This window comes from Phyllostomus discolor, chromosome 8 (assembly GCF_004126475.2).
Source record: "Phyllostomus discolor isolate MPI-MPIP mPhyDis1 chromosome 8, mPhyDis1.pri.v3, whole genome shotgun sequence".
Lineage (NCBI taxonomy): Eukaryota > Metazoa > Chordata > Mammalia > Chiroptera > Phyllostomidae > Phyllostomus > Phyllostomus discolor.
Genome location: NC_040910.2, coordinates 81,183,465 through 81,209,851, shown reverse-complemented (window position 1 = coordinate 81,209,851; position 26,387 = coordinate 81,183,465). Strand labels below are relative to the sequence as shown.

General features: G+C 38.9%; 1 protein-coding gene across 4 annotated transcripts in view; it reads right to left on the bottom strand.

Annotated features, from left to right (window-relative positions):
* The window catches only part of SUZ12 (SUZ12 polycomb repressive complex 2 subunit), a 40,523-nt gene extending 34,779 nt beyond the window's left edge, over window positions 1-5,744 (bottom strand). For 3 of the 4 annotated variants that reach the window (XM_028519524.2, XM_028519525.2, XM_036033391.1), the window contains exons 1-3: window positions 5,224-5,744; window positions 2,636-2,682; window positions 2,487-2,551 (exon numbers count right to left, since the gene is read on the bottom strand). In XM_028519524.2, the coding sequence (XP_028375325.1) occupies window positions 2,487-2,551; window positions 2,636-2,682; window positions 5,224-5,506 (395 nt within the window). In that variant the 5' untranslated portion in view covers window positions 5,507-5,744. The remainder of the gene's footprint in view (window positions 1-2,486; window positions 2,552-2,635; window positions 2,683-5,223) is intronic. The other variant, XM_036033390.1, reaches the window with a different exon arrangement.
* Window positions 5,745-26,387: the final 20,643 nt, after the last annotated feature.

The window sequence follows — 26,387 nt, the reverse complement described above, 5'->3', positions numbered from 1 at the left end:
CAGCCCCATCAGTCAACACCAAGTATTTCTGTTCTTTAGAAAGGTACAACTACTGTAGCTCAGATTTAATAAGGGAAATAGTTATCAAAAAGGAGAATATTTTTAAAATCAAATTTTAGGAGATTTTCTTGGGGGAATTAAAAAACAGTTTACATAAAACTATAAAATGAATTCAATACAAGATGTCCTTCTCCTCACTAGTATTTCCATTTTGTTGTATTTCCAGTATAGTGTTAACCTATAGAATGTGAATACATCTATGAAGTGAGACTAAAGTACAATGCTAGTTCCAAAAACATTTTGAGCAAAGGGGCAGTACTAAAAGCAATTTTATAAAAGAAGTTCCAAAAACAGTTCAAACAAAGACCACAATTACTGACTAAACACCACCCTCAAAGCTACCAACTACTTTAAACAGGACAGGATTCATTTAAAGATATAAGCTGTGGTATATCTGTTAAAAATCAGTTTTAATGCTTTATATAGGCCAGTGATATAACAAAAGAATTAAGTAATTCGTAATGCATTTTTTCCCCTAATGCACTTTTTGTACAGAAATACACTAAGTGGAATTTATGTTTCTTGGCTGGTAAACTGTTTTGAAACTTGCCCAAAAGATAAGTTTTTTTACCAAAAGGGCAATAAATTAAAAAAATTAATTTCTACTACCAAGCTTTTAATATCACCTCCACCCATTAGCAGATAACAGAAACATATCTGACAATGAAACAATTAGTCTAACAAACAAACATGATGGGAAAATGATGAACTTAGGCTTTAAATGGATATATAATTTTTATCCATTTATGGTTTAACTCAAATTATTTGGAAAAAAAATCACTTTTAAATATAAATCTGGCAGCATCCTAGATAACTCAGCTAATCTTTCATATTAAAAATACTACAGGAAAAAGTTAACCACTATTTAATCCAGCCTACTATCTGTTTTACACAGCCTACAATCTAAAAATGGTTTCTACTGATAAACATTTGTAACTGATTTGTAACAGAGACTAACTCTAAACCCCAATTAAGCAAATGTTATCTCCCCTAACCCTGCAAAAATAAAAGAATCCCACATTGCTCACCAAAGTAGGTCTGTATTTCAAAACACTGTACTCAATTCAAAACATTTTGAATTTCAACAATAAAAAAAAAATCTGTGGACATTTGGTATCTTTCTTTTTGTGTAAGTACTACACCCTCCCACCATGGCTGGTGTGGCTCTGTGGATTGAGTGCAGGCCTTCGAACCAAAAGGTCGCTGGATCAATCCCTAGTCAAGGGACATGCCTGGATTGCAGGCCAGAACCCCAGGTAAGGATGTGTAAGAGGCAACCAATGGATGTACCTCTCACACATTGACATTTCTCTCTAAAAATAAGTAAATAATTTTTTTTAAAAACATCTTTTAAAAAAAAGTACTACATCCTATCTAATATTCTCAACTCTGCCCCCTAGACCTATTATCTGGTCCTTTACAGAGAAAGTTTGCTGAACTCAGGCATAGATCAAATAATGGAGTTGACAGGTAAAGAGCTTTAAATTCTATTTCCGAATCCACTACCCTTTTCCTAATTATTTAGGCATGTAGCAAATTTCACCTATTAAATGCAATTCTCTCTTCAGAAACATTACCAGAAGACAAATAGTTTTAACAATTCAATCCTTCAAAATCCACCTAGATGAATCTATAAAACTAAAGCATGTCTTGCTATAGAAAACATGATGCTTACTTAGGAACCAGTAGGAGTCTTCAAAGGAGTTTAGTTTAAAAGTCTACTTAGATAAAATTAATTGTTTTACCAAGTCAAGATGACACCACCAAATGCTTAGTAAAAAAGTTCTCTCCTTTCAAGCTGTTCACTTGATTTGCTCAATAAATAACCCTGTGTGTAAAACATGAAACTAGCATTCCCTATTATATATGGTTAAATATTAAATGTTACAAAGCAAGTATATGCTCTGACATTTCTAGACTTCATTTTAAGACTAAATGATTAAAACTTCTTGCTTTTTAAGGACATTCATCCCATTGACTTAAAAAATATTTCCCCTTTAGTAAGACCACCACCAAAGACATAAAATGAGACTTTTTGAACCTATTACAGAAGCAAACTCTTTACTGTTAGACCACATAAGAAACATTCAAAAATCAACTGTTAAGTCTATGTATCCAAGATAGTTCAAGCCCGCTGATAAGTATTTAAATCCTCAACTTCTACCAAACTTAAAAATAACATGTAGCATGTAGTGAAAACAGAAGTCATAAAATCATTTCATTCACTTCATTACTAAATCATTTCTATTAGGAAAAAAATGATAATAAACTGAGATTTATGAAAATGATACTATTAAAATGATCACTCTGCAAACAATTCAACCTGCCATTCTTTCACCTAAGTTTTCATATTTAATCCTTAATTAAAAAGAATACTTTAAAACAAAACTTTAACATAGTTTAACTTTAAGATTCATAAAATGTACCTTTTGATGTTTGTTCTGGAGTTTCGATGAGACATGTAAGTGAGAGTTCTGTGCAAAAATATTGGCTATAAAGAAATTAAATATATTAAAATTAAGTAAGTGAAATTCTAAGAAAAAAATAACATTGATATATTTTGTTGATGACTTACCGCTATAAGATTCCGAGTTCGAAGAAATCTATAGATCTGCGTTGGTTCTAAGTAATAGAAAACAAAATCCAAACATTATCTAAACTTACTTATCACTCAAGCTGTCAAGAAAAATATCCACCTGTGTTATAACCAATATAAACTAATTTCCTATTATGAAAACATTTACTAAATACTAAATATTTACATCAAGAAAATTGGTATGCACAGTAAGATCAAAAGACAGTGGATCTATGCTATACATTCTCAAAATTCATCTACGTGTATTTTAAACTTAAGATGCTCCATAATCTTGCTCTTTCATTTCCAAGGTAGTTTACTTTTTAAATATTTATTTACTGTTAGAGAGGAAGGAAGAGAGAGAAACATCAATGTGCCAGAGATACCATGATCTGTTGCCTCTGGCTGGCCCCCAACCAGAGACCAGGCCCACAACCCAGGCATGTGCCCTGACTGGGAATCAAACATGTACCTTTCAATTCCAAGGCAGATGCTCAAATCTACTAAGCCACATCAGCCAGGGCTAGAGTAGGCACTTTTTAAACTAGTCTGTAGGCAGAACTGAAGAGAAGTAGTTACATTCATTTAATTTAGCTAACTTAAACTATTTAGAACACATCTCCTTCCAAAAAGTAGCTGAAATGAGGTAGCTGAATTCAGCAAAAGAACTACTTATTGATGCCAAATAAAAATGCAGTTTCTACTTTTTCATCAGTCTTCTACAAATGTAAAGTAGTCAGACAAAATGGAATAAAATTGTTTCCTACATGTCCTAATACAGATATGATGAAAGTCAGTAATATTTAAAGTCATGAGACATAAACTGTAAATTTTTAAATGAATACTTCCAGTTACAGTTCAAGTTTTTATCAATTTTGTTCAATGTAAATATTATCAACATACAGATACTACCAACACATATTTTTAAAATAATAGATTTCCAAAATCTTTTTAATGCTGAGTTTAGTTAAAATTTAACTTATTATAAAGGGTTTAGGTTAAAGAGAAAATATTTTATATATAACACCGACATCAGTTGTACTACTGATCTACTTAGTACAATGTTACATTTCCTTAAAGCAGTATCAAAATGAACTAAATGATTATATTATTAAATACATCAAAGCATTTAAACTTTTTTGAAACTAAGGTCAGTATTAGGGAAGAATCTAATTGTTTTGTGGCCAAATCTAGTTCTTAATGACAGTTCAATTCTCCATGGTAAACGCAACAGAAAGCAAAATAGCTAAAACTTTCTTGGAGGACATCTTCCCATAACATTTAGAAATAATTTTTAAAATGCCCACTTAATCGAAGCTAGTTTAGTTTTGTTCCAGATAACCCAAACTATGAAATATTTTAAAAGAGGTGCAAACGTGTATGTTATCATTATTGTGCTTCAGTTCTCCATCGTATTTCCAATGTAAATCCTCTCCAGACTTTTGTACTACATATTAAGCAAAACTAAAAATGTGAATCTCTCTCAAGTAGGTTCAATATTCGTTTCAATAAAAACGGAAATTCCTTGTATTAAATTCCAATTAGAATTTCATGAAGCACTAATGAGAGAATGAAAGAAGGGTATTGCACAATGTAATACGTCTTTCCAAGCACAGCTGATACCATGCCTTTAACATATGCCACGGAAAAATTGTAAATAAAGGCATTCAGGGGTGGAGCCGAGTTTATTCAAGTTTCTGTAAGATATTTAGTAAAGATGATCATCCAAATTATAAGAGCCACACAAAAGCAAAAAGGAAAAGAATCAAGATATATTCACTGAAGAACAGTTGAAATTTTTTATAGTCACGATATTTTTTTAAAATAAATTCTATTGTTTGTTTCAGACACCTTGTCTCCCTTTCCAAATTAAGTCGCAGTTTTGCCCTCGAAACAGACCTTAAGACAGAAATTGACATAAGAAAATGCTCGGAATTAAGGCAAGTGCAACTGGCATATTTCCGACATAGTCTCGAAGTTAAGTAAAATGCTTAAACACTACCTGTCTCAGTCTGTGTATCCACGAAATGGGTGGGTAGATTTGAAAGGTTTAAAGCATCAAAAGGTGCCCTGTTAACATGCAGCACAAGGTAGAGCGAGGGCGTTTCACACTAATGACAATTTTGTCGATTTTACCGCATTCTTCTCTTCGAAGGCTTAATTCGCTCCGCAAAACCTCCCACCGAAACCCTTGTACGTCTGGAATACGAAAGGCGTGAAAAAACCAAGAACTAGACTTGGGATCTGACTGCCGATCTGAGCCCGTGCAGATCTACAGCCCAACTGGAACCTCATCTGAAAGAAGCCTGCTCTTCACGTGAGGCCCCACTGCCTAGCCTCTTGTGTAAATCTTCGGGGAGTCGGGACCCTCACCTGGACTTCCTATTCCACTTTCCCCAGAGGCCCCAGACTTCGGGGGCCCCTTGGGCCGTAATCCCTGAGGGAAGAACAGCTCCCTCACCAATTTCTCCCTCCACTCTCAAATCAAGTCGACTCTTGGGGAGGAAGGGGGGCCCGGCACGAGTGTCCCGATCCCCCAACGCTGGAAGAGAGGCTATTTCTGCCCTCAAAGCCTCAAACGTACTCACTCTCAAAGGCCTGGAGGAAAAGCTCGTGGTCAGCCTGGACGTGCTCCATTTTCGGCTTCTTCACCGGTAACACCGCAGCCCCCGCCGCTGCCGCCGCCGCGGAGGAGGAGGAGGAGGCCGAGTAACTGCCGCCGCCTCCACAGCCCCCGCCGCCGGATTTGCCGCCCGACGCCGCCGCCGCCGCCGCCACCGCCGCAGCCGAACCCCCGAAGCCGCCTCCCCCGGACCCCGCGCTGGGCCCCGAGCCGCCCCCTCCCCCACCGCCGTGCTTCTGAGGCGCCATCGCGGTTCCTGCCTCCTCCCCCGCCAGCTACCCGCCGGCGGCCCCGGAGAGTAAGCGCCGTAATACCAACCGCTCACCCCAGCAGGCTCCGGCGGACCGAGGGGGGAAGGAGGAGAGAGGGGAGGAGAGGGGAAGGGAAGGGAGGAGGAGAGGAGGGAAGGAGGGAGGAAAAAAAAAAGTGTCTCCTCCTGAGAGCCCTGCTCCGCTCCGGAGGCCGCTCACCCTAGCCTGGCCTGGCTCCGCCTACTTCCCCCGCCCGGAGTTCTGATTGGCCGGCGGGAGCGCGCGCCGCCCGGCGGCCCAGCCTGTTGGCCCGCGGATTGCCCCGTCAGTCACGCGGAGGCGCTTCTCCCGGAGGCGCGGCTTGGTTGGCCCGTGCGCGCTGCCGACCTCGGCCCGGCCGCCTCTTTGAACTGAATTCGCGGGAAAATTAGGGGTCGGAGCGGCCTTCCTGCTGGCCCCGGTGCATTGTGGGGAGAGAGGGACCGGGCGAGCGGCTTAGGGAACCGTTTCTCGCCTTTTGAGCGTCGTCAGTCACCGCCCCCAGGGGGTACAGGACCCCTGACGAGAGGCGGGCGTTTGAGGAACTGGGAGTGAGGGGTCAGTTAAATGAACTGAGATGCATTACTGATCATCGAGTCTCTAACTTCATAGGAAGGGGCCTAGCTGGGGGTTGGTCGGGTCGCTTCTCTTGAGGGGCTCCCGGGACAGGGATCGATTCCCCTGTCGCCTAGTCACCACGTGTCTCGAGACACCCATGGCCGAATCCCACCCAGCAAAGCCCTTGGGAAGCCTAGGGGCAGCCAGAGGGTTGTGGCTGCAGCTCTTGGACGCGACCAGGCTCTACCAAAGCGAGCGATTTATATATAATAGGAATGTCCTATAAAGGGAGGAAGACTAATTTCCGTGGGTGCTGTGAGGCTTCAGGATCGTTACTGAGAGAGGTTGTGGCTTCTCAACATGTTGGAATCAAAACCTAGGTTTTTATTCCCACCACCAATCACCACCCCAGACACCATAGGAGTGGTCAGAGGGATAAACTGGATGATTTCTTAGAAGTACTTCACCCTTCTTGAGAACCTATTAAGTTTGCGGCTCAAAAACTTGAGAGGGAATCCTGTATTTTGCGGATATTGCTTAAAAAGATAGGTGCACCGGTCTCCATTCAGTCTTCTGGTACAGACAGGTTTGGAGTTGAGCTAGTGTACTCACAGAATTGAATTTTAGGTTGAGCAGGATGATCTCTAGGGATGTTTTTTCCGTTCAAATCCTGTGATCTAATATTACATTAAAGTGAAACATTTTTCCAAAACCCCAATCTATAAACACAGAACCATTTCACGCTGTCAGTAACATTTGCAAACGTTTGCTTTAGTCTTTAGAGTTAGCTTTGAAACACTACAAAACAAGTGTCTTTGGAATGGTTATTTAAACATCTAAAATACTGATTTTATCAATGCATTTGCTACTTAAGAAAGTGAACTCTACAAATGATGCCTTTAATGTAACATTTGGTATTTCAAGAACACATCTAAAAATGGGTAAACCTGTTGCTGATTTTTAACTACAGCCTGTATTTTTCAACAGACAAAAAGTTCAGAATGCTCTTTTGATATACTATTTGTACATACTATCTGTATTGGCTTTTTCCCCTCCCCCCCAAAAGAGGGTTTTTCTTTCTTTTTTAGATTTCTGGGGAAAAAACCTCCGATTTAATGTCACCCCATAGAGGCTTGTGGCATTTTAGATATTGGTAAACTGCTGGTCTTTAGCTTTACTGGGTTAGGAAGTAAAGTTTCCTAAATTCAGTCAGGGTCTGGAGAATCAAGTTACAGTAAGCAGATTGCAAAATACCAAGTCATAAACCAGAATTCTAATTTATTAACAGTAAAATAATAACTGGCAAAAGTTACCAGTGTTCGTATCATACAAGGTCCTCCCTTTTGGAGGGAGTGTCTGGGAACAGGGACAATCAAAGGCCAAGTTACAGGTTATTATAAATCTTTAATGAACAGAGAAATGGAGCGAAGGCAGTTGGGACGTTCTTAAAAGGTAATCCTTTAAGAACGCCACAGTAGCGTTCCAGGCTTCAGTGTGGGCATCTTTTAGATGTACAGTAGCTAACCACCTGGTCACGGGCAAGCCAACTATGCGATGGGAAAGGCATAGAAGCCAGTCCTCACTTTTTGTATTCTCCTTTGCCTAGAACGTATGCAGAGCACTTAAAAAAAAAAAAAACACACCTTATTACTTCAGACAATTAATTGAGGTGTTGTCAATTATATTACAGTCTTCTTAATCAGATTTTGTTCTGTAGGTAAAACATTTGCACATCATCTCAGGGTTGGTCACTTCTGTAGCCAGCTTATTTATTTTGTGATGTTATGTCTATGTTTGGCATGGCAACTGTTTTTTGAGACTTGTGGCACCAATTCACAAGTCTGCTACCTCACACTGAATTTGAATTGCTTTCTAGGGTTTTGTTTGTTTTTTGCCTCCATGCTGTATCTGGAATTGATAAGCTCCTAAAAAGCAAAGGCCAGGTTTTTCTTCTTTTATATTTCCTAGCACAGAACTATATTTATGTGCTCAAGGGAAGAAGAATATAATTGTTTTGCATACATTTATATTATCTTACTTCATCATAATGATCCTATGAAACTGGCATTATTTTCATTTAACAGATGAAAAATTAGCCTCAGAGAGGTTAAGTGACTTGCTCATTTATTGGCAGAGCTGTGACTTGGATCCAGGTTTTTAAACTCCAACTTCCGTGCACCGTTTCAATCATAATAACGTTATCCTTTGTACCTCCAGTTGACTGTTTTTAAAAGTTTGTTTTAAAAATGAGGAGCACCTTGCTTTTCTTACCAAAAAAAGCATTTTGTGGTTTTGTGTTCCTCCCAATTGTGCACTCTTTTATTAGTGCTGCAACTTTGCCTTCCACAGGCTTCTGTAGTGGGAATTTTTATATTTCTTGTGGCATGGACCCCTTCAGCACTCTGATGAAGACTGTGGACCCCTTTTTTTAAAAAATGCACAAATATGAAATTTACTGTTAAAAGGAAGTTAATTACAATAAAATATCATTATCAAAATAGCAAAAAATAAAGTTGTGATGCTGTAATCTAAGTGCTTTTTAAAAATTTATTGATGAGAGAGAGAGGAAAACATCAATTTGTTGTTCCACTTATTTATGCACTCATTGATTGATTTCTTTACGTGCCCTGGCTGGGGACTGAACCTCCAACTTTGGTATAAAAGACCAGGGCCTAGGTGCCTCTTTTTTGGAAAAAAAATTATTTTTAGAAGGGGGATAGGAGGGAGAAAGAGAGGGAGAAAAAATGTCAATGTGTAAAGAGAAACATTATCAACTGGCTGCCTCTTGCATGCCCCCAACTTGGGGGGGGGGGAGCTGGCCTGCAACCCAGGCATGTGCCCTGACTGGGAATCAAACCTGCAACCTTTTGGTCCACATGCCAGTGTTCAATCCACTGAGCCACACCAGCCAGGGCAGGTGTTTCTTTTTGAATGTATCAAATAAGATCTAGCAGCAGGTCAATCTAATAATTATCATAATTTCAAAGTAGTGATGAATGCAAGTAATATTTTGAGATACCTGCGAGAACCGTAACTTGATATGGACATATCTGTAATTTCTCTTGGAAATAAAGCCACAGGCCCTGCTAACACTAATGTGATTTGTCACCTATATTAATAGTCAAAGGAAATGCTAAGTTTCAGTTGGAAGTTAATGTAAATATTTAATTTTTTTTCTCACCTTAGTTCATGCACTCCCTGAATCAAGTTCAAGTTAACATCTACTTCATTATATCACCAAGTCTTTTTCTTTCTACTTCACTGAGAGCTCTTGTGGGTAGGGATGATGGGTGATTTGTCTTAGTAACTGAGGTGTCTATCACTGTACTTGGCATAGAACAGGGCCTCACCTATTGAATTTGGAAAAATAAGGATACCAGTGCACCAATGTAAATAATGATAATAAGTATTGAGTGCTTACTATGTGCCAGGCAGTATTTTAATGTTTTTATCTCATTCAGTCCTCGCACAACCCCCTGATGTAGCTGTTATTATTTCCATTTCATAGATGAAGAAACAAAGGCAGGATTTGTTAAACAACATGCACAAGGTAAGTGATGGAGCTGGTATTCTAACCCAGACAGTCTGTCTCTACAGCCCTCACTCTTGACCATGATGCTATGAAACTAAAGAGTTTTTGAGACATAAGATATTGTACATGTTTCTAGATCAAGGAATATCAGTAAGTAATGCTTCTGATGTGCTGGAATGAATAATCAGTATTGAGTGAATTTGCTGAAAAAATGTAGATATCAATATTTCTTTTTACTTATACAGAGTCTTTCTATCCTCCATCCTCTCCTATCACTAGAAGATTGATGTCTGAGTCTATTAAAATAAACCAACAAATGCTACGTCAGAAAAAAAAGTTTAAGTCTTGATTTCAGGAAACTAAAAAGTTGTTTTTGTTGATAAATTCTGAGAAAAATAAAATCAAATTTGATTTTACAAAAGGAAATGGCCTCCAAAGTAAAAATAGTAATAACCTTCCTATAAAAGTTAGTGTGAAGGCACAATTTTAACAATTCTATTTGCAATTTAAAATCAAAAGTTTACATACTTTTGTTTCCTTTGTTTAGAAAAGAAAAACATGAGACCCATAGAACATTCACTGTGTATCATGGGGTTTTGTAATAAACCACTGATTTGTGTGTGTGTGTTTATCTGGAGTTAACTAGATACAATAAGCATGGTAGTTAGAACCCCTGGGACAAGAAGAAACTTGACACTAATAATCTGAGGGAGAAAAAGCCACCTGAGACAGACTGGAAATGCCTAAACCTGAATGTTGGGAGGCCTATGCCTGGGGACGGCTACCATGCCCATTTTTCAAAGTGTGGGACAAGTTGTTTTATGTTTAATTTTAAACAGAAATCAGCAGTGACTTAAAATTTATTGAGCATCCTACCCACACAACAATTGTGAACAGGAATGTTACTATTGTTAACCTCTCTCACGTGTAATTGAATCTCAAAGAGATTAAATAGCTCTCTCACCATCTGACAGCTTAAGGGTTAGAACTGAGATTTGAACCAAGTTACAAGGGACTCAAATATCCATGTGTTTTTCCACTACAACAAAGATACACAAATTGTCATCTTGGAAGCCCTAGAGTTTCAAGAAGCTACTTCAGGTAATGGAGAAGCTGCAATATGGTGGGCTCTGCATTCCCTTTCAGTCAAAGCTGTTCTGCTTTATAATTTGTTTGAAGATATTGGCTCTACTTGCTAAAAATATGTAGTTTTAAGAAAACAAACGCATTACATGCTGTTGCCTTCCCAGATCTGTTAATGAGAAACAAGGTGCTAAATTGGCACTAATAATGTATTCTGAACTATCTGCATTTCAAAATTTGAAAGCATTAAAAACAAACCTATACTGAGAGTGATAGAAATTGCTTTGTTTCCTAGTAATGAAAAATAGATGAAAAAAATCAGTCTCTGTGTATCCCATGCATGCCCTGCCCAGAAAAAAAAAAAATCTGTCTTAATGTTGTTAACCTCTTATCTTTGGGTGAATTTACTGTTTCCAAAATAAATGTTTCCTTCATTTTTTTGAGGTGAAAAGACCATTACTATGTTCCTGTCCTTCATATATCATGTCAACATAACTAGGTATTATATCACTTCCATAATACTGGATTCTGGATTTTTGTTTAGAGTTTATAAATTCATCTTCATTTCACCTTCATTTGCTAATTACTACTGTTAATTGGAACAAATTAAGAGACTCGGGCCTTTATTTTTAGCTACTACTTATTTTTACAAATATCATTCCATATGATTTTTGTTTGAAGGATATCTTTAGCAATTACTGTTTAGAAATTAATTTATTATATGGAAATGAATTTTATAGCTAGGGGAAACTTAGATAGTATCCAATTTAAGCCTCTTTTTACACACCTGAAGAAATTGAGTTCTAGAGTTTAAAGTAATTTGCCAAGATGACACAGGAGGTTAAGTGTATACTGGGAGAGAATCTGTAGGGGTGAACACTTATGGAAGAGTTGTCTTTTAACTTACCGATACAGTGTTCTTTGGAATGTTTCATGTACTTCATACAAAAAGTACCCTCATTCACCTTATTCTACTCAGGATTTTATTTTGGCTTGTGTACTGCTCAGTGGAAAAAGTTCCTGGGGAAACTTAGCTGTTATTCCTGGATAAACAATTTTTTCTTCATATTCATGGCTTCCTATCTCTTAACTATAACCTTTAGGAAGATTTTTTCTTGAGCCTGCAGTGATTTGAAATTTGCTGTGAATCCATTAAAAGGCATTCCCATTCCATGTTCCCTGAAATTATTAGCACTCTTAACAATTCTTTGCACAGAAGCTTCTAACAGTAACTTATTCATGTGACCAGTTTGAGAAAGTTGCCACCTTTATGGTTGAACTGGATAAGAGAGGTGTCCTGAAGAGACCACAGAATGATTTAGCAGCTGTTTTTGATAGAACAATACTGAGCTTATATCTTGCCAGCAGGATAGCTTGTACTCTATGTGCCTGGAAGAAATTCCTTGAGATTATAAAAGCATTCAACAGTAGGATTCAGAATTCTGTTACCACTTTCTATCACAGAGGCACTGTAAAGAGAGAGAATGATTGGAGGAGTAGGACTTCTATTTTATATCAAGATACGTTTCTGTACTTTTAGTGTATCAGGATCAAATGAACACAGAGGCCAAGGAATTTTAATCTGGTGGGACTCTCTTCAGAGAGCACTCTTGAAAGAGGGTTCTCTTAATAGGAGAGAAATGCTTCTGGCTCTATTTCTACTTTTAAAATCTATTTTTCCCCATATTATACTTTGCAACAAACTTAGGAGAAAGAATGTCATTCTCTGAATCAAAAATTGACTTGGTCATTAACTCAGTATGAATTTGAGAAAGTTATTTAACTTCTCTTCTCTCAGTTTTCTCAAATATAAAATTAAGGTTTGATTTAGACTAGTGATTTTTGACCTTATCAGAATCCCTGGAAGTTGACAGTGGGTCATATATAATTTGGGAAAACATATTTAGCATTATAATTTTATTATTGGAAAACAAAAGCAGTTATTTGTAGTTTTTTATACTACAATGACTGAAAATAAAGTTCTTTGTTAGTGGATATATAAAAAGCTAGATGGTCTTCCACATATCAGTATTTTTAAGGCACATTTACCTAGAGACATGGTTTTCAAGGGTAGGAGAATAGGACTTTTTAAAAAATAAAATTAGACATTGAGAAAAAAAGATCAAGAATCATTGATCTAGGTTATTGTTAAAAGTTATTAAAGTTATTTAATTCTAAGAAAATCATAGAAATCACTTCCAGTACACTACACCAAAGCTAAATTCATACTAATGTTTCTTTTCTAGAAAATTATAAAGCTTGAGTTCCATTTTTGGTTCCTGAGTGATCAATTAACAAAAGGCAGCCTCGGCTTGTGTGGTTCAGTGGACTGAGTGCTGGCCTGTGTAATCAAAAGGTCACAGGTTCAATTCTCAGTCAAGGCACATAACTGGGTTGTGAGCCAGGTCCCCAGTTGGGGGCATGCAGGAGGCAACCCACACACTGATGTTTCTCTCCTTCTCTTTCTCCTTCCCTTACCCTCTCTCTCTTTCCCTTAAAAAAAAAAAAGGCAAATGGAGTTATCTTTTCTCCAATGGAGCAGGAAAAGGTTATAAATTCAACTCAAAACATATCAAATGATGTAGAAGAGTGCCAGTAAGAAGATTGAACTGCACAATATTTAGGATAGGAAATAAAATTAAAGAGGAAATCTTAGATTTCACTTATCATACAAGAATCTAAAAATTATCTTTCACAAATGAATATAAAAATACCTGAGAAATACTGAGAGTACAACAATATCTGAGCAGTCGAATTACCCATAGACAGGCATATTAAAAAATTAGGTTGTTAGGCTTTTTATTGATATTCCATAATTTATTCAACCAATGTCCCACTAATTTTGCATTGCACTATGGTGAGAGGGGAAAAAAGGCCTGTATAATTTCTAGTGTTTTTGTTTTCTTTGGTAATTAGTTGAGATGGGGGGGGGGCTAAAACAGTCCATTATTTTTAATGTGCCATGGATGTTAAATAATCCATATGTGTTCTGTTGGGAACCAAGTTAACTTGCCTATGTCTATCTATCCTGTCCATCTGTCGTTCAGAAGACCACATTGTTCTGAGTCCTCCTTACTCTCCTATGGTCTGTGACCTGTGACAGTTTCTCAGATTTTCCTTGTTTGTGATGACCCTGACAGTTTTAAAGAGTACTGGTCAGGTATTTTTTATAGAAGGTTCCTTAACTTGGGGTTTTCTGATGTTTTTCTAATAGTTGAGTGGGGTTATGGATTTTAGAAGGAAGAGCACAAAAGTAAAGTGGAATTCTCATCACATCATATCCACATGCTATCAACATGGTTGTCACTGATGATGTTATCCTTAATCATTAATTTAAAATTTGATAGGCTTCTCCACTATAAAGTTACTTTTCACCCCTTTTCATACTATTCTTTGGAAGCAAGTCCCCAAGTGTAGCTTGGTGTGGTGATCAGTGACTGTAGTGGTGAATTATGCTCCAAAGCCTTGATGCGGGAGTATCTATGTAAATAATTTCCAATTTTTCTGTACAAGGGATTTTTCTCTCCTTCCTCATTTCTGTATTTATTTAATCATTTATTTATATGGGTTCATAGATATTTATTTGATACTTTGACTATATTCAATACTATGTTATTCATTTTATTGATTAAATTGTTCCTACTTTGGCAATTAGGAGATCTTTCAGTGGGCTCCTCTGTTCCCTTAACACGGCCCCATTATCCTGTTTTGTTTTTTTTTTTCCTTTTAACAATTCCTTACTTTCTAGTGCTACAAGAAGTGCCAGTCTCATCTCGTATACTCCCTATTCCAGTCCTAGATCAACCATTTCTTCAAGAAGCCATGGTTCTTTTTATTATGATAAAAGTGATAAAGAAACCAAGATGTGAGGGCTGAATGTGCTCTCTGCTGCTGAGGCGTCATTGTTTCTAGGCCCTCGCAGTACACAGAACTAGGAAATATGTGTATGGATACAAACACGCATAGGTACAGATCTGTAGTTCTGAATCTATGCATTCCTATCTATCGATACGTTAAGCTAAATATGAGTTTATACTGGTGTCCTGACTCCAGTCCTTTTTGTTTGTTTTCTAATGAGAGTAGTCATATTCTTTTCAATCTATCTCACTCTTTCCTGAGCACTTACTCCAAGGAGCCTCAGTTGGTGCTGTTAATATGATTACTTATGTGTTAAACAAGTGTCACCAACATCTTAATGAGAAAGCACTAATTTTGTTTTCTCAGGGACCTTGAAATGTTAGTTAGGGAGGAGAGAGATGACAACCAAATCCCTGAGTAAAAGGAAGGGAGACACTCTTTGTTCCCCTTCCCAGCAAACACCAGTGAGAGAAAGAGACAATGGGAGTAGCAAGTGAGTTGAAGCTGTGCTTATCAGCAGTGCCTCCTCCCCTTTACCGGCAGAGCTCACTCTCCGGACTGGGGACTTCCTCTGTGCTTTTAAACGTGAGTCCCCTTCGTAAGTGGCATGTTTCAGGCTTCTCACTTCAGGAACTTCTGGAAAGTTAAGATATCAATTCTACTTTTATTATTCTAATTATGTTGCTTATATATTCAGTTAAAGCAGAGTTCCTTTTTTTCCCTCAATTAGAAGATACTTTTAATTTCTTGGAAATCTTAAAATTTACTTAAGTGTGAGCAGAAGGGAAACAGAATATATTGTGAAAGAGAAAATGAGTTCACCATAAAACTCCCAGAGTTCGGGAACTTGTTTTATTCTGGGCTACATGTTTCCTGACATTGTGAATTTGGGAGTATTTCAGAGAGATTGATGGCACATAACACAGAGTTTGGAAAGCCATGAATCTTGAAGATTTTTTAAGTACCTAAGCTATCAACTCCTGTTTCAAATAATACTATGATAGAGCCTTTTAAAAGTTAATAAATATCCCTAATTTCTGAGGAATGCAAATTTCTGAGGAATTACAAATACAGGTTTTGTAAAATGAGTCCTTTCTACCTTCTTTTTCTCCTTTATTTTGTATTGTTTACACTATTACAATTGTCCCCACTTTCCCCCCTTTGCCCGTCTCCACCCAGACCTTGTCTCCCTTCCCCTCAGAATGTATCACTACACCTTTGTCTGTGTCCATGGGTTACACATATATGTTCATCGACTAAGGCCTTCACCTTTTTTCATCTAGTCCCCACCTTGCTCCTCCCCTCTTACAGCTGTCAGTCTGTTCCATGTGTCTATGCTTCTCATTCTATTTTGTTCTTTAGTTTATTTTGTTCATTAGATTTCACATATAATTGAGATCATACGGTATTTGTCTTTCACTGATCTTGGCTTACTTCACTTAACGTAATAATCTCCAGGTCCATCCATGCTATAGCAAAAAAAAAAAGTCCTTCTTTTTTATGGCAGTGGAGTATTCCATTGTGTAAATATACCACAGCTTTTTTAATCTATTCATTTCCTGACGAGCACTTGGATTGTTTCCAGATCTTGGCTATTGTAAATAATGCTGCTATGAACATAGGGGAGCATACATTCTTTGGAGTTGGTGTTTCAGGATTCTTAGGATATATCCTCAGAAGTAGAATCCCTACATCAAAAGGCATTCCATTTTTTAATTTTTTGAGAAAACTCCATACTGTTTTCCACAGTGGCTGCACTAGTTTGCATTCCCACTGACAGAGTAATAGAATTCCCTTTTCTCCACATTCTCACCAGCACTTCTTGTTTGTTGATTTATTGATGGTAGCCATTCTGGCAGGTGTGAGGTGATATCTCATTTCAGTCTTAATTTGTATCTCTCTGATGATTCATGATGTTCAACATTTTATAAATGTCTATTCAGGTCCTTAGCCCATTTTTTAACTGGATTGTTTGTTTTCATGATGTTGAGTTGTGTAAGTGCTTTATATATTTTAGAAATTAAACCCTTATCAGATGTATCAGTGGCAAATATGTTCTCCCATATTGGAACAATTGGTTCCCTCTTCATTTTGATAATAGTTTCTTTAGCTGTGCATAGCTTTTTAATTCGATGTTGTTCCACATGTTTATTTTTCCTTGGTTTCCCTTGCCATAGCTGAAACTGGAAAAGCCAGCCTTCATGCTGCCTGTCATCTACCAGACCCAATAAGCAGAGACAGGGAGGCATTGAATCTTTATGGGTGCTTTATTCGGGTCATCAGCAATGTGAACAGACAGTGGGTTTTACCCTAACAGACCATCTTCAATTCCATTTTAAACCGACCCTTTTTATAAGAAGAAGAAAAGTATAGGTAAGGGGATTGGAATTCAGGGGAAAAAGTTAATCAGATAAGAAGCTGAAGCATTCCTTCAACTGTGCCCTGGGCAGTGGATGTCTCACCCTGGAGTCCAATGGCTCAGATACCATCTTGATTGCTTGCACTCCTCCTGAGGCACAAAGGTGGAACTGCTTATAGTCTCCTGGAGTCAGGGTCTGTCATACCTTCAGTTCCTGAAACAATAGCTTTTTATATACATTGATTACTAAGCTTATTAGCTATTACCTGAAACTAAAATTTTTCCAACATTTGAGTCCCCTATCATAATGAAACTGGAAAAGTCGGTGTTCATGCTGCCTGTCACTACCAGAAGCAATAAGTAGAGACAAGGGTTGAATCTTTATGGGCACTTCATGTAGATGCTGGTGATCTGAGGAGATGGTGGGTCATGTACTCAAAAACTGTCTTAGCGTCTCATCTGAAGCCAACCTTTTTAAGGAAGAAGGAAAGGGTAGGTAAGGAGTTTGGGAAAAGGTTAATCAGATAAAAGTTGCAGTCCAGCTAGATTTTCCTAGTATTCCCTTATCTGCATCACTATGATCCCTGCCTAGAGCACAATGGCTCAGGTACTGTCTCGGTCACTGCAGATCCCGCTGTGTTACAAAGGTTGAATTGCTCATTTACATAGTGGAGTCTCACAGGTCATACATTCCAGTTCCTGGAATAACAGCTTTCCACATGCATTAATCACTTAGCCTATCAACTGAAGATAAAATCTTTAACTCTTGAGTTCTCTATCATTAGGAGATATATCAACAAAAATATTGCTATCTGAAATATCTGAAATTTTACTGCCTATGTTTTCCTCTAGGATTTTTTTCATTTTTTAAAGATTTTATTTATTTTTAGAGAGAGGGGAAGGGAAGGAGAAAGAGGAGGATAGAAACATCAATGTGTGGTTGCTTTTCACATTCCCCCCTCCCCCCCACTGGGGACCTGGCCTTCAACCTAGCCATGTGCCCTGACTGGGAATTGATCCAGCGACCCTCTGATTTGCAGGCCCGTGCTCAATCCACTGAGTTGTGCCAGCCAGTGCAGAATTTTTTCATTTTTTATTGTATTTTTTCCTTTACCATTTATCCCCCTTATGCCCTCTTCTACCTCCACCAGTTCCCCTTCTCCCTTCTTCTAGGATTTTTGTGGTTTTGTGACTTAAATTTAAGTCTTTTATCCATTTTGAGTTTACTCTTGTGTATGGTGTAAATTGGTGGTATGGTTTCATTTTTCCTTTCTAGCTTATGTCTTTTTATTACTGGCCATCCTGCTTGATCTTCCATCACACTAACTTCAACATTATTTCATGAACATTTCTGCATTAAAAAATTTGTTTATTTACTTTTAGAGAAAGGGGGAGGGAAAAAGAGAGGGAAAGAAACATTGATGTGAAAGAGAAACATCTATCAGTTACCTCTCCCATGCCACCCAACCAGGGACTGAACCCGCAATCCAGGCCTATGTCCTCACTGGGAATCGATCTGGCAACCTTTCACTTTCCGGGCCCATGCCCAACCAACTGAGCTACACTGGTCAAGGCTGCATTTTCTTAATTTATTTGGAATGCTTTCCCACATTCCCTCATCAAAGTTTTACATATTTATCACTTTAACTCAGATGTCATCTCTGACCTGAAAATATTCCACAATCTTCCCAGATAAAATAAATTGCCCATAGTGTATGTACTTGTCTACTCTACTAGCTAATATCTAATTCATCTGTGTGTCTCTAAAACCTGTAATAGAATGGACAGACGTTCAATAAGTGTTTGTTGAACTAATCAACAGAAGAATGAACATGCTGACATAAAGTTGCTTCAATGTGGCTTGGTGGCTATCAGAGCTTCCCCCTAGATAACTGAAGTATTTAAGGAAAAGATACACTGAAGTGGGAGGCAAGTCACCTACTTTCTCTAATCTCAGCTCAGCCAACATCCACATAGCTTTGGAAAAGTCACTTCAACTTTCTGGGTCTTTTTCTTTACACAAATGTAAGATTCTATGAGGTCAGTTTTTCTCAGTCGGAATGGGGAATTATAGCCTTAAATATTTTTGGTCAGAAAAAGCTTTGTGATACTCTGATAAGATGACCGCTATTCCTGTGAAATACGATTTCTGGGTCCTATACAGCTCAGTAACAACTTTCAAGTACATTTTATCCACTGCCACATATTATCTTACTTTCATGTTTGTTTCACATTATTTTCATGACACTTTTCCTATTCATACTTGTAAATATACTCCAGAAACTTAGCAGCAGTACTTTAAGTATTCTTACCTTTCCCATGCATTAATAGCTTAAAGAAATTCTTTATTAGTTCAGTCTAAAATTTTTGCACTTAACTGAATGAACCATCAGTTTATTCTGAGGACAACTCTCGTAGCTTAAAAAAAAAGTAGACTAGCAGTCTTCAAAATAAACATTTCACTTTACCTTTAGGGCTTGTGATGAAAGAAGTACATAACGCTTAAAAAACCAAACAAACAAGCAAAAAAAAAAAAAAAACACTAGTAGATCTAGAAGACCAAGAATGACACGCTAAGTTTTTTCTTGGCAGATACCCCAGATTGAATTAGTAATTTTCTAGGCATGCCTATAGTACCTTGTGCAAACTTTTTTTTACAGTACTTATCACTGTCAGTAGTATGTATTTAAGTTTTTGCTTCTCTTACTATCATGGGAGTATCTCAAAGAAAGGAAATGTACATTATTCATCCTTGTATCTACAGCCTCTGGTTTAAGACTTGATCAATATTTGATAACTAAGAAAGGTGGAATCTGAATTGAGCTTTGACTATTGGATTAAGGTTTTCAGTGCTTAGAGAAACAATAAAGAGTTTCATTCATTGGAGTAATGTGATCAGAACTGAATTTAGAAGATTACTCTAATTTCATTTTATTATGTTAGAGACCATGATTTTTTATTTTGAAGCAGTAGTTTGCAGGAGCTGGCTCATACCAGCTTGCAAGACCCAATTGTTGAATGTGTAGTAATTTTGCAATTAAATATATTACATTAAAAATAAAAATAATACTAAAAGAGCATTACTTCCAAATTATTTTTCCTACGTTTTATTATTACATATGCTCTTGAGGTTATTTGGTTTTTGTATCTATATGGTAGAAATCCTAATATAGTGATATACTACTGCACATCTCTTCTTAACTCTGCATTCAGTGATATAATGTTGGTAGCTTGAAATCAGCCATGGTGGAAATATTTACACTATAGAAATGGACAAACACTACTAATGTAAGTTTTTCCCCCTTTGGGAAAGTTAGTTGTTAGACATTTACTAGCACACTATTGTTTATAAGCCAAAAATGACAAAGGGACAGTTTTGAAAAGTTTGGTAAATAGAGTTGAGGGAATTTACAGACAATAGGAAAAAAGAGAGATGAAAAGTAGAGGAGAAAAGATGAGAGAATTGGGTTTATTTGGAGTTTCCAATATACAAATAACAAGTATTTGAAAAAAGTAAGAACAGAGAAAATGGATGGGGATGGAGTAAGGGTGTGTGTGTGTGTGTGTGTGTACACATGTGTGTGTGTAGAGGGGAGAGATCTAAGGAATAATACAAGAAATTTTCCAGAACTGAAGGGAGTTTCTAAATTGAAAGGGCCCTGGTGTGTCTAACACAATGAATGAAAAGATGCACATTGAGTCATATTATGGTGTATTTCAAAACATCGAAGTTAGGAGATAAAGCATCCAGAAACAATAATAAATACAGGGTAATACACAAAGTCGTGTGGATCATACAGAAATAAGAATTTCATTGGGCTTCTCAGCAAAAACACTGAAACCCAGGAGACCATTCACAGTTCTAAGGAAAAATGAATTCCAGCCTAGACTTACAAACACAAATTATCACATCAGTCAACTGAGGAGGTCAAATAAAGATCTCAAGAAAAATTTACCTCCTTTCCCCTCTTTCTCAGGAAGCTACTGGAAGATGCACTGTACCAAAAGGAGGAACAAAAACAAGGCAAGGAGTCCGGGACAGCAGGGACAGACACAAAGAAGTCAGGAAAACTACCAGGACTGTGATGGAGAAGGAAAATCCCAGGACAACAGCTGTACAGTTGGCTTAGTGAGTGACTGTTAAGATTGGAAAGGGAGGAATATTTTTGAGAAAAAAACAACAAACAAAAATAGATGTGTTACCTGATGAGTTTGAGTGTATGGGATTTACAGTTTTGGCAGAACAGTTGGAAAAAAATTAATAAATACATAGAAATCTTAGTTGAGACGATGATTAACTCGGGGAAAAGGGGAAAAACTTGGTAAGAAAGGAAATATTACACAGACCCACCGTGAAAAGTATTTTCAAATTCATAACGTGTAATTAAAAATTGATTTAACCCACAGCTGTGATGACAGGGGAAGACGGGAGAAAAAGCGAGTGTGGGGCGGAGGGGACAGTTGATAGAAGGCCTAAAAGAAGATATTACTCTTAGTGGGAAACAGACACCCCCCGGCCCCCCCTAAACAAAGGGAATTTCCCCTCCAAAACTGCTCAAGTCTTGAACACCCTCAGCCTGATGAAGGACTTGCAAAAAGGTGGTCAGAAGGGAAAATTGGGAGGGGTTGGTGGAGCGGTCTCTACGAAACAAGGTTGCAGTGTTGTGCACAGCTCCCAACGCCCCCGAGGCCGAGGCCGGAGAAGGGAGTGCTCCCCTCAACCCCGAGCCTTCAGGCCGTGTTGCTCCAGCTGGGACACCCGAAGCCCTGGAGTCCTGGTTTGTGTCCCCCAGGGAATCCGTGCCAGGGGAGGACAGAGGCTCGCTAGCGGGCAGGAGAAGCGTGGGCTGTCGCCACAGGCAGGGACGAGGCTGGAAGGGAGGTCAGCGCCCTTTTCGCAGGCGTTGTGGCCGCCCTGTCGAGGGCCCGCGGGGAACCTCCAGGAGCCACCGCTGCCCGGGTCGAGGGGCGGGGATGGCGCCCGCTCCCGTGCTCTTCCGGCCCCGGAGCCCTGGAGCCCCGGAGCCCCGCCGCGGGGCTAAACCAGGTTCTGCTTGATGCTCGTCCGGCGGCGCCTCATTGCCTCGCTGACCCCGGCCTGCAACCCTCGGTCAGGGCCCTCGTCTCAGACCCCGGCCCTCCATCCCAGGCTCTGACCCTTATCCACACCTTGCCCCTTAACACCCGCCCCCGGTCCCTGGCCCCCGCGGGATCCTCGCGCTCAGACCCTGTGGCCGCAAGCCTGCCTCCCGCGAGGTCGATTTGAGTCGGGCGGGCCCGCGTGGTGCGCGCTCGGCCCGGCCAGGCTGGCGGCCCCAGACGCGCTCAGAGTGAGCATCGAGAGGGCGTCCGACCGAGCGCGCCTCCGGGGCGGGGGGGGGGGGGGGGGGGGGTGACCCCTAAGTAAAGGAACAGAGGGAGTTGCCCGCAGAGTGGAGTTTTGGATATGTCATGGCCAAAGCCGCTCCACACACCGGTCACACGCGTTATTTAGAAATATGGCGGTAAACCAGGACCCCCAGTGTAAAAGCTCCCGTATGGGTTAGGGGAATGTGTGTTTCTTTACAAGTTGTAGAGTACTGTTTGGCTTTTAAAATCAGTGAATTTAAAAAAAGGAAAAAGAACCGCTAATGACCCTTCCTAGCCCCGAAGCCTAGATTTCCCCCCCACTTCCTAGTCGTGAGATCTTAAGCAAGTCTCTTCACTCTTTGGACTGGAGGTTGACTCTTTCGGTAAACGAAGCTTCACCCACCCACAGAGTTGCTGTAAGGATTAATGACAAGGTAGGCAAAAATGCTTTGTCAGAGCCTGTGATGAGCACAAACTAGTTGTTCAATGAAGCTTATGAATGAAGTTATTTTAGGATGAATAAAAGGTTTTGTAGCCAAAAGCGGCCTCTTGCCCACAATACCTGTGTGCTGAAGGGCTGGAGTGGATGGGATCCAATTTGAATGTGGGTTTTTGAGCAGACCAAGGCTGTAAAGGAGAGAACCATAATAGAGCTGCTTGTGTGAACTTGAGGTCTTTTTAAATGGTAATTTGTACCTGGACAGCTCCCAGGTTACGGAGGCTTGGGTAAGACAGGGAGAAAAGGGAGCAGGATTTGCAAAAGAGACAGAATATGCCCTATTTATTACGGATATCTTATTAGCAAACACACGTTAGGGAGTGAAATTATTTACTTTACAAAAAGTGTTCGTGGTAGGAAAAACAGATCACAAGTCCATTAAGACAGAATCTTCTTTGGTGTTTAAAAATAACAATGTATTAAATAAAAGCTGAGGTTTTTTCAGCAGTTGCTGTGACGTGTCAATCAGATGTTAAGATAAAGCAAATTTTTATTTAATATCCCAACTAACCTCCAAAAGATGCTGCAGCTGGGATATGCCTTTGTTGTATTACTCCACAAAACAGCAAGGTATAAACTCTCCATTCCACTTCTCAATGTGTGAATGGTTGGGTGGGCAATCCTCCAAGTTTTTTTTTTGTTTGTTTTGTTTTGTTTTTTGCTCATAACACACACACACCCGTTTTAAATGTATTATAGAATAACTACTATTCTGTAAGTTGCCTATTTTAGATTTAACAACATATTGGCCTATTTCCATTTCATATAAATACACTCCTCATTCTTTTTAATTGTTGCATATTATACCGTTGTATGGATGGATGTGCTTTAGTTTATTTAACCATTTCCCTGATAGACAATTTAGGATTTTTCCAATGTTTTGGTCTTACAAACATTGCTTCAGTGACCATTCTTATACATACATGTTTGTGCACTTTTGTTAGTTATTTCTGTAGATTTGTATATGTCAGAATAGTTGGGCCTTAATGCATGTACGTTTAAAATGTTGGCAGATACTGCCAAAATGTACTCAAAATAAAGCTGGTGGTCTTAATCGTTATGGCCCATTGCCCTGCCAGCAAAGGAGTGAGTGCATTTTAAAATAGCTGGCTTCCTCTGTGGTGGCAGCAGCTGTGTGGACCCATAGGGAGGGCTACTCATGGAGAAGGAGAAAGGAAGATTGTGACCGAATCTTTGAAGCAGAAATCCCTTTTCCTTAGGTGCTTTGTGTTAATTCAAGCCAATGTTATTCACTGAAATGTAGCAGGGGAACTTTAGGTTTTTGGCTCTCTTGTGGTTCATAAATTGTCACTATTAAAAGAATATGGCATTTGAATTTCTAACAGTACACTACTTTTGTAATAAAATAAATAAAAGAGTGTTAAAAGTGACCAAATAATAATCTGTTGCTGTATATCCAGGGTTTCAAATTTGCTTAAGCAGGGTCCCTCCACACTGTAAGTGGATTCCAGCTTGCCTCAGGAGTATGACTTTAAGAGAAACCAAATGGCTCCAAAAAGAACATTCCTCCCTGTGCTTCTTAATAAATGTTCAAAGCTCCAAGGGTCAATGGCCTACATCTTTGAAGAACATCTCAAATGTTTTACTTGGTAGAAAATATGAAACCACAATACCCTCACTCTTACATGTGACAGCAACTATGTGACAAGAATGGTATTTTACTTAGGAATAGGGTTGAAAGAACAGACACAATCTATTCTAAGATACCTCAAGCAATTCGGCTTTATTGTAAATTGGCACAGAGAGCAAGAAGGGCCGCAGAGCTTCACAAGACCTGGATTCAAAACAGTACAAAATGGAGCCTGGGTTGCAGGAGTCTGTGGACCTTTACTCCAGGGTGCTCTTATTAATGTGATTCAGTGGCTCTCCATTTTTTCTTACGGACTATGTTCCTCCCCAACCCCTTTCCTCTGTATACCTTTTTAATATTTCAACTTCTACTTACTCATAGTTTATACTCCCTTACAACTTTGCATTGCCAAGCTCTTCAAGCTCAATCTCTAACACATGGATTCTTTTTGGTTTTAACTCAGATGTTGCCATCATGTAATTCTCTTTTTTCTTCTTAATTCAGAGTCCAAAGAGGGAAAATTAAGTTAGTTCAGTTCATCTTTTTATGCCATGGTAGCTTACAGGCTTTTTGCCAGCCAATAGACTGGTCATCTTGAGTCGGGATCTTACCTGTGGTCTGACTGGCAGTGGCAGGGTCAGGGGGCAAGGTGACAGCAGCTGTGGGGAGAACAGTTTCCTTTAGGAAGCGTTCTGAGCATATTAAACACTGTGAGTGATTCTTAGAACAGGTGGTATGCACAATATAGAGCTGTTTCTTTTCAGTGAATATTTATTGAGTACCTAGTGTCTTTCAATGCTAGGATCTAGGGACTTCAAAGGTAAAGAAAGTATTAGTTTTCTCTCTCATGGAAAGTTACAGTATTATCCCTGGCTGGCGTAGCTCAGTGGATTGAGCGCAGGCTGTGAACCAAAGTGTTGCAGGTTCGATTCCCAGTCAGGGTACATGCCTGGGTTGCAGGCCATGACCCCCAGCAACCGCACATTGATGTTTCTCTCTCTCTCTCTATCTCCCTCCCTTCCCTCTCTATAAATAAATTTAAAAAATCTTAAAAAAATAAATAAAATCTTTAAAAAATTAAAAAAAAGAAAGTTACAGTATTATGAAGGGTACTCATACAGGGTAAAGAAATAAATTACAATACAAACTAAGTAGTACAACTATACCAAATATTCATTCATTTATTCTACAGATGTGTAACAGAGACTTACCATGTGCCTAATTCTGGATGTTGAACAGCAAACAATTTCAGTTCAGTGGAGCTTATGTTTCACTGTATGTGTGGAGAGATGAACACTATGTTAGTAATATGGAGGGGAAAAAAAGCAAGAATATAGACTGAGGATTGTTGCGGGGAGGTAAATATGAAGGCCTTCCTGAGAGTGTGACATTTGAGAAAGATCTGATGGAGGTAACAGAATGAGACATAGATGTACCTGAGGAAGAGAATTCCAGGCAGAGAGAGTAGCCAGTGCAAAGGCCTTGTATTGCTGTGTTTTGGGGTACCAAGGAGGCTAATGCATCTGGAAGGCAGGGAGGAGTGGGAAAGAAGGTCAGAGAGGGAAGAGAGTGGCAGGGCACCAGATAGTATGGTGCTTTGGAGGCAAGTGAGAGGTTTTAGTTTTTACTCTGAGTCCAGAAGCCATGGCAGGGCTTTGAGGAGCATGGGATGTGGTCTGACATATTATAGTAATGACTTTGGTTGCTGTTAAAAGCAGACAACTGTAAAGAACAGACACCTGTTTATATGTGGAATCTAAAGAACCAAATACGCAAACGAACAAAACTGAAATAAGACTCATAGACACAGAGAAGAGACTGATGGTTGCCAGAGGAGAGGGGTGTTGGGAAACTCAGTGAAAATGGTGAAAAGATTAAGAAGTGCAAATTAGTAGTTACATAGTCATGGGGATGTAAAGTATAGCATAGGAAATATAGTCAAGAATTTGTATAACTATTTATGGTGCCTGGTGGGTACTGAAAATATTGGGGAAACACTTTGTAAAGTAT